Source organism: Branchiostoma floridae, chromosome 2, assembly GCF_000003815.2.
Source record: "Branchiostoma floridae strain S238N-H82 chromosome 2, Bfl_VNyyK, whole genome shotgun sequence".
NCBI classification, from domain to species: domain Eukaryota; kingdom Metazoa; phylum Chordata; class Leptocardii; order Amphioxiformes; family Branchiostomatidae; genus Branchiostoma; species Branchiostoma floridae.
Window position 1 is genome coordinate 1274740 of NC_049980.1, and position 9125 is coordinate 1283864.

At 41.5% G+C, this 9125-nt stretch overlaps 1 protein-coding gene across 1 annotated transcript in view; it reads left to right on the plus strand.

Annotated features, from left to right (window-relative positions):
• Positions 1 to 1617: 1617 nt before the first annotated feature.
• The window catches only part of LOC118410585 (putative WEB family protein At1g65010, chloroplastic), a gene marked incomplete at its 5' end in the record, with an annotated part of 343380 nt that continues 335872 nt past the window's right edge, over positions 1618 to 9125 (plus strand). Inside the window, 6 exon segments of the mRNA XM_035812362.1 lie at positions 1618 to 1884; positions 2395 to 2683; positions 3201 to 3345; positions 3897 to 4141; positions 4746 to 4871; positions 6021 to 6209. Of these exon segments, the coding sequence (XP_035668255.1) occupies positions 1618 to 1884; positions 2395 to 2683; positions 3201 to 3345; positions 3897 to 4141; positions 4746 to 4871; positions 6021 to 6209 (1261 nt within the window).

Consider the following 9125-nt stretch of genomic DNA (forward strand, 5'->3'; position numbering starts at 1 on the left):
TACTCCATCCATAGTATAAATATTGACGTAATTACAAATGTACATGATGATAAGACAGTTGAAGTTGTTTCGGACAAGGAGGGTTGGGTCCTTGTATTCCCATTATTGCATATACTTGAGTCTCGACATACATGTAAGGTTTATTTCATTGTATTCACCTGTCCTCAAGCAACCTACATGTATAAATCTCCAATATGAAGCCTCTACCATGAAATGACTTTATCAGTTATGTAGATAAGGTATTCATTAGAATATCGCACATTTGTTATATGCACCTAGCCTATGGGTATCTTCACCTCCAATATGACTGTTTTTCTAGTATCTAGAAACTCTATCAGGTGTTTTTCCCGTGTTTCTTAAGACTGGTACTTTACCAGTGTTTTTGTAGCATTTTGCAACAGGTATATGAAGTTGCGCGTAGTTAGCGTTTATAATAAGAAACTATAATTATTCACTTGTGTTTTTGTTAGTGCTTTGGAAATGTTTCCTGCACAAATAGAAAATACTGTGACATGTAGCTGACGTACCGTAGATGGTGTTGATTTATACGTTCGCGATAGCTTTCTTTTTCCTCAAAAAAGTGTCTTTTTCATTTCAATGGCTTGTTTGCATCGAACCATATAGAATCAACTTTCGAGGTATAACATCTTCAGGTAAAGAGGTGCCATATAGGTGCCAGGTAACACACTATATACGTTACTCCCCAGGTGCAGCATAGTACCAGGTAGCGAGCCTAATATGTAGTTGCTCTTGAGAACCCTCCGAGAAGCAATGTCCTTATTAAGGGGGACGAAAACACTGGTGGGTATGGGGGGGGGTGAAAACGCTAAAGAGGGGTGAAAACACTAGTGATCTCGCCCCTCACGGGGGGGCGAGATCGCTGTCACACCGGTACAAAACCAGTTTTTCTTATTGGAGCGGTGCAGAAAAAACAGACCTGAAAATAATCGGTGAACCGGATGTTGGACCCACGTTTTGAGGCTTACCGGCTGAGGAAAATAGCAAGAGTGAAGAAGAGCATAGTCTATAGTCATTTTTACCAAGTTTTAAAGTCAATGATACAAAGGCAGTTAGCCTTGTAGGATTTTAAAACGTCAATGGGAGTCGAATACTTCACAAAACAGATTTCGTTATAATGAAATGGACCATTGTTTTGAGTATCGTTCATTCACAAGTTATCACATACTGAATCAGGTCCTGTTCAGGTCCGGACCTGGACCTGATCCTCTGGACCTGAACCGGACCTGGACCTTAATTTTCTGTACCGGTACCCACCCCTAATTGGCAATATCACATACCGGTAAGGTTTTCTCACTAGCTAACACTTTGGTATAGATTGTTCTCATGATCATCATATGGTCAGCTAAATCACATCTAGAATTATTTCATGCCCATGCAGCTATCAGTATTCAGTACACCTACAATTCTTTCTTAATTCATCAGTGAGAAAACAATAGAAAGTGAACATGCCAATTTAGGCAGTGAGGAAATCTTATGATAAGAGTCTGAAAGTCACAGTTTAAGATTGATTTGTCCATAATAGACTTGAGTGTTTCCATCCAGGTATCTTTGCTGTTCCCTGTGGCACAGCAGCTACTGAACAGCAGCTCCACTGAGTACATGAGGGTGGAGCAGCTAAGGAGGACAGCACAAGATGTGCTGACCAACACCACAGCTGCCAACCAAACAGCATTTCTGGACATAAGTCAGCTCAGTGAAAACAAGGCATCAGCAAGGACCATGCTGCTGCGAGCAGAGCAGTTACTAGACAACCTGACAGCTGTGTCTTTCAATGACCTTGGACAGCAAAGTCAAGCTGTGCTGGCCATGGCTGAGAATGCATCACAAGCAGCACAGGGTTTAGATGCCACCATAAGCACAGAGGTGAGGCTCTACTGATTGGATGGCAGCGACAATTAGACCAACCCTGACTGTCCATCACAACTATTTGCCCATCCAATGAAAGCAAGGCAGTTAGCAGTTTGGCCTATGAGAGAGAGACTATCAAAAAGTTCCATTTTTTTCTTTATTTCACATTTCTATGTTTCATTGTAAATGGGTGGGGTTATGGGAACAGTCTATTTCTGGCTGTTTTGACAAAAATCCTATGAAGGGGTCATTGTGGTCCCATACTGCTCAGGGTACGCTGATTTTCATGCATGATTTAGGCATCAGGTTGATCTGGAAAAGTTCAGTTGAATTTCTGGATCTATGCCAAATTTGTATCAAATTTGTATCTTGAGCTACGCCTAGGCACTTATGAGACACAATGAAAATCTATTGATAAATTTCTTCATAACTTGTTGCTCTCATCACACTTCATCCCAATTCTATCTTGCTATCTACTAACAACTGTCAGTAAACTTTGTCCTCATGATTTTGTGATATTATCAGGTGGAAGAGGCAACTGCTGTGAATGACAGCTTGACAGCAGCACAGACTCTGCTGTCCCGTGTGACCAGCACCACGGACAGCACCAAACTGACAGCAGACATCATCCTGAAAGCAGCAGAGGATGTTGAACAGCATCTCTCAACAGCCGAGGAGCACGGACAGCAAGTAGCTGTCCTGGTCAATGAGACAGCAAGCCTGCTGTCTGATGCAGAAATGACATTACAAGTTGCTGATTTAGTCCTTAGAAATGCAACCCTGGAGTTTGAGCAGACAGAGGCATTGTTAAATGGTAGGTTATGTCAGAGGGAAATGTAGATGTTTTTTTATCTAATTTCCGCTTACGTAAAGCTAATACCTATTGGTGATATTAGTAGAAAAAGGGCAAAATGTAGAATAGAAAAAAGGCAAAATGTAGAAAATCAGGTCTTGGACCAAGAAAATTCCCTCAGACCAAGGAACAGTAAACTGCATTTACTACATTTATACGTACATTACTTCACCCTATGGAATCCCACCCTATGGAATCCAGCCCTTTTCAGTCTAGTCAAGCCTAGTCAGTTACAGCAGCTTGGGTTCAAACTCAGCATTTTGGGTATTTCTGTTTTACATGTTTGTTTTTTATGTGGGACAGTTAGGAGTGGAGGCAACTTTCAAGCTTGGCTCGAGCGGGAATTCGACCAAACTAAGCTAACTTTTTATGTAATATCATGTTCATATTGATTATTTTTCCCAGCTAAATTTTTTTTCACACTTTGGAATTATTGCTTGAAGAAGAGAAATGACAAAGACATTTTGTGCAACTATAGGTGAGAGTGGCTGGACAGCAACAGCTGCACAGTTGAACAGCAGCAGCATCCAGACAGCAGCACAGCTGACAGCTCTGACAGCAGCTATACAAAAGGCTGAGGCACATGCAGCTAACCTGACTGTTCAAGCAGATGCTGTGGACAAGTGGGTCAACTTTGACTCTAACTCAAAACCTAATTTTACCAGTAACTCCAATACAATAACCTAACCCTTTTAATTTTTACAAAGTAAAAGTTAAACTATTGTATGGATGTGCCTCTTTGCCAGGTTATTTCAGGACAAATTTCAAGATAAGTGGACTGTCTGTAGAACTATATCCTCAAAGCTTATCAAACTCATCAGCTTAACCCGTTATTAGTTGATTTTGTCCTAAAGACCCAGAATCTTCCTCATTTAATGTTTTATGACTTAAAAGATACATATAGAGAACCCTACCCTAAAGCCTGAACTCATACGCACCCCAATTCCAAACTGAATTCTTTATTCATTTTTGAATAAATATAGCAAATGTGACAAAATACATTACACAGATTCTTAGTTAACAAATAGCTAGGGACAGAACTTTATTCTTGGCCCTGAAAATAGTTCAGCTGCTACCACTTTTCCTATATGCAGAGTTACTCTTGCTAAAACTATTATCTTTTCTAATCCTGCACTCATTAGTAATCAAATTTTTGTTCCTGTTGCCATGGCAGCGTGTTCCAGACTGCCAGGTTGCAGGGCCAGGCGGCAGTCAACGCCATCCGCGGCTATCAGGAGGCCAGTCTGCTGCTCAATGAGTCGGCTTCCATAGCACAAGAGGTCAACGCAACGGTCCAGAACCTGACGGAATACATCCAGAGCGTTTCCATAGCAACCCTGGAGGGGAGAGCCAATCAGTCGTTGGCAGAGAGTCGGGCGTTACAAGAGGAGCTGGATGGCAGGAACATGAGTACAGCAGGTACAGAACAGATCTCAGAGTTAGATATTTCTTTTAAAGTCAAACCTGTCAAGTGACCTCTACGGAAGGACATTTTAGCCAATGAGACTACTTTTTGGTGGTCCTTTAGATGATTTTTTTTACCTTTGACACAAGCATTAAGAACCCTGTCTATAGTGACCACTTGTCCACATAAAACAGATTTTATTTGGGTCTCCTTCGGCAGTCTTGATTGTAAGTTTATGAATCATCTGTCTTGTAACATATATATATGATTGTATGGTCTGTTTAACTTGTATCTATATGTGTATGTGGTATATAAAGGAGCAGCCCATCTTGATCATATACAAGCTGCAAAAGGGACAATATCAGTCGTGTCTCTCCTTAGTGCTGAAATAAGAGAGATTGTAACACCATAACATGCAAACTTTGTACTCTGTTTCATATATATATATATATAGTGAATGGTTTTTACTAACACTGATTTATAATGTTCTTCCTTGATGAAAAAGTTTATAAATGTAAGACTTTCTTGGGGATGACTGAAGTCATCATTAGCAGCATTGATTGACAGTTGTGATTGACATTTGTGATTGACAGTTGTTACATGTATTATGCATTTCAGGGCTGCTGCAGGAGGTAAGGTCTGCCAATGCCAACCTGTCTGCAGCACAGATGGAGTGGGGAAGTGTCAGGGACCAGCTCCAGCTACTGGAGGGGGAACTGCAGGGGGCAGAGGCAGCAGCACAGGGTCAGTACACTGCAGGTTCACTCACTCACTCACTATCCATGGTTTGATTATACTGCTGCTGGAGTCCCTGACGCAGGGGTAGGCAGCAGTCGGCTAGTCTTCACACCAGTCCACTAGCCCTATTTTCCCGGGCAAGTAAATGTCCTTCCCCACTTACCAGATTGCGCAAGTAAGAATTTTCCATAAGCGAGACTTTGATCTACTTGTTACTTTTCACAGTGATGGCATCAAGCATTGTCATATACCTGTATGTACCTGTCAACATGGAAAAATAGAGCCAATGATAAAAGTATTTCATTGCTGGAAGTGAAAATACATAGAAAACTGTCATTTGAATTTTGGGCAAGTGAAAAGTTGGTTCGGGCAAGTAATTTTTTACGTACTTGCCCGATAGGCCAAGTCAATTTTAGAAAACTTGTCCAACCCTGCACGCCACGCTACCATGCAGCTCTGTCCAGTGGGTTGACCCCTGTAAAACCGCACACCTTCATGTCCTTCCTAACACACTCCATCCAAGTTTTTCTCGGTCTACCATGACCCCTGTTGCCTGATACTTTCAGTTTGGTGATGGTGTTAATACAGTCACTTGATCTTTCTACATGACCAAACCACCTGAGACTGTGAGACTGCAACACTGAGGTGATGTCTGAAATGCCAGGTTTGTTTAGTAGACTGGATGATAGAGTCTCATCCCGGGGTTTGACGCTGCAAATCGGGAGGTTGTCATAATGAAACCTGCAGTTTTTCCTAGAATGTGGAATATCTATGAAAGTTTGATATTCAGGTAGAGTATGATGTGATACAAAATAAATCAAGCAACTAATACTCACACTCAAGCACTTTCCGGTTTAGCATCCGTTGTTCCCTGTCTTGCAAGGGTTGGACGTTTCATCAAGACATTTCTTTCTGATTGCTGTTCTCCATCCGCCTCTGTCAAGGGGTTGGCTTTTTGCAAGTCCAGTTTCTAAAATCTTCATTGACACTGTCTACCTATCTCCTCTTGGTCCACCCACGTGGGTTCTGGACCACTACAGACAAATATCTGTATTATATCACTTGTACATGTACATACTTTAAAATGTATTTGCAGTGTAAGTCTGACTATCTCTGTTAGTGACCACTGGCTCTTTGTCTTTGACATCCCTTCAGAGGGTGACATCACAACCAGTCTGGAAGAAGGGTTCCGGTTGGTGGAAACAGCAGCCAATCAGAGCACAGCAGCAGAGGCTGACATTGCAGAGGTCAGCAGTGGTGTTGAAGGGGTCAGAGGTCAACTCGTGGTCATCCAGGAGACATCCAACAACATGACGACTATCGTGGCGGATCTTCAACAAACAGGTATGGGCATCCTCCTACGCACGGTCCCCAACGGCTAGCTGACTCAGCCTATGGGGCCCTGCTATCTTATGGCCTACCAGTGGTTACTATGGTTGTCGCCACGAACCAGCTGTCAGCCAATAAGAGAATAGGCATTTCTTGGGCTTTCTGTTTACGAAAGCCATCTCGCAAAGGCCGCTGGGAAGCTATCAGCCAATCATGTTACGTCTTACATAGCACCATCCTCCTACGCCCGATCCCCAAGGGCTGACTGCCCATATAAGGGTAAGCTCATTAATATTTATGAGCAGGGCGGCTAGGAACTAGTCTGAGTGCATCAGATAGCAGAGGTGACCCCAAGGAGTTTGGACACGACTGTGGGTCCCTCTGCGTAGGAGAATGGGTATGGGATTTGACTAGTGGTTTGGGAAATTTAAAACATATGTCCTCTGGCAAGAAAAAGAGAAGCTCACACAAAACTAGAGGGTAGATATCTGGACTGAAACAAAAACTACATCCAACAGATATGCAAGCAAAGATGTGATTGCTTTCTTTGCAGAGAAAATAATGTGCTAAACTTTACTTTGTGTGTTGTATGATTCCTCAATTGTGGGGTGCACTTCAAAGGGGATCCAGTAGAGGTCCCCATTGTTGCTGGGTACAGATCTAGACAATCATGTATCTTTTAGCAGCTGCGCAGTGGAGCATGCACTCAAACACACCCTTGTTGGGGTTCCAGTAAGTGTGAATGAGATGGGAATGATAACTGATTCCTTTCCTTGCATGCTTGTACTGCTAGGAAAATTTTGTTATATTGGTAAATAACATAATGAAAAGGCCTCTAGGGATTTTAAACAATTTCTACAACTGTCGCCAGGGCCTAGAGTGGCTGCAAGTCGGCGCTAACTCAGGTAACCCCAATATGATAGCAATTGCCCCAGGTTTTGAACCACTCACATAGGGATCTCAGATATTTCTTTTTAATAAGTTTATCTAGAGATGTTCCAAGCTGCCAGGCTGTCCTGTATTTTATATGATATTCATTTGAATCAGGCACCTGACCCATATGCAAACGTACAAATAAAGAAGAACATAACAACACATAACAATATACCTACTTATCAAAAACCTACAGCTATACCTTTTTTTCCTAAAAGTATGTCAACTTTGAAAACTGTGTCTTCTAAGTGCCTATATACAAAAGATGCTGAGAGTACTTGGACTATCAGAACAGACAATCTAGAGACAAAAGAAGGTGTCAGTTTGTGGTGTTTAAAGCTTCAAAGGTATCAAGCCTATTACTGGCAAATATAAGACTGGTGCTGGCCTACCTAATGCAGCAAACAACATCCCTATGGTAGGCCACCTGTAGTTCAGAGATTGGGCCCGCACTGTAGTTTGACCATATTTGGTTGCAATGCATGGACCGTATCTGCTGCGCTAGTTCCAAAGATACTAGCCCATGAGATCAACAGAAATCTGTACACAATCCCTGCTTCACTTCTTTCTCAAAGGTGTAATCCTAATGGAGACCCTTTCTGAGTCTCCTTGGCAACCAGGTGAGGAAAGTGGGTCACCTGGTGAAACTTGCACCTGTCCCAATCCCCAGGTGACACAGGTGATATTATTGGTGCCTCCAGCGGTGAATAGCCTGGGCTGATCGTAGGAAAGGTGCAGGAAGTCACCCATACATCAGTCTTATTACATGATATTGGAGATCACCGGAGCTTGAAAGTTCCTAAGTTTGAACTACTTAATACGAGTCAAGGTTTCAAGTTTTGTTTTGTTATATATATGTGTGATGTATCCTGACCTAGTTTTCAGGCAACGCAATATAAAACCTGAAGAACATATTAAAGATATTTCAATGTTGGACAAAACAACATACAAAAGATCTAGGAGCAAAAATCCAAATAAATACTTACCCCTGTACATCAAGCATATGAATGACTTAGAGAGCTTCATCTTTCTTTCTTTCTTTCTTTCTTTCTTTATTCGCACATAATAGCATGGCTTAAAAACAAATGTGTATACAGAGATGAAGAACATGCGGGGGGTGGGCAGAAGCCTATGTGGCTTTTCTTTGGCCTCCCCCAGAAATAAGTTGCAGAAATAATAATTATACATAATTAAAGTGAACAAAAAATGCACATAACATAAGTTGAAATCATCATGTGAAATATACTAATGGAATAGATTACAAATGATCAAATGAAATAATAAATACAAAACAAAATAGACAAAACATATATAAGCTCTCTAAGTTTTAAGAATCATTAGCTATCAACTACCAAAATCAACCAAAAACTAATATGAAAAACAAGGAAACAAGGAAATCAAACAAATCAGACATATCAAACATATCTTGACTTCAACAACTCATCATGCACACATACCACACACACACACACCATACACACACCACACACACACACACACACACACACACACACCATACACACACACACACACACACATACACACACACACACACTCACACACACACACACCATACACACACACACTCACACACACACACACCATACACACACACACACCACACCACACACACACACAGTGACAAACACATACACACACACATATATAATCATTACGTACTGTGTATGAGTATACATACATGTATATACACACACTGTGAGCTACAAAACTTCAAGTTGACAGACTTCTCAGTTTTTATTACTTCTATATTGCATGGCTCATCACACATATGTTTCAGGTCACTATGATACAGGTCACTGTTTCGGTCAGTGGGCCACAGCCGAACATGACATTTTCTTAATATCCACACAACACAAGGAGAGCTGCAGATATGACCCATATTCTCCCAGGAAAAAATACGCTGGCGAAATTTGTCCCAGTTGTGTCAGACTCTATTGCTGATGTTTAATATTTGATGGTGTTGTGTGTACCTCTGAT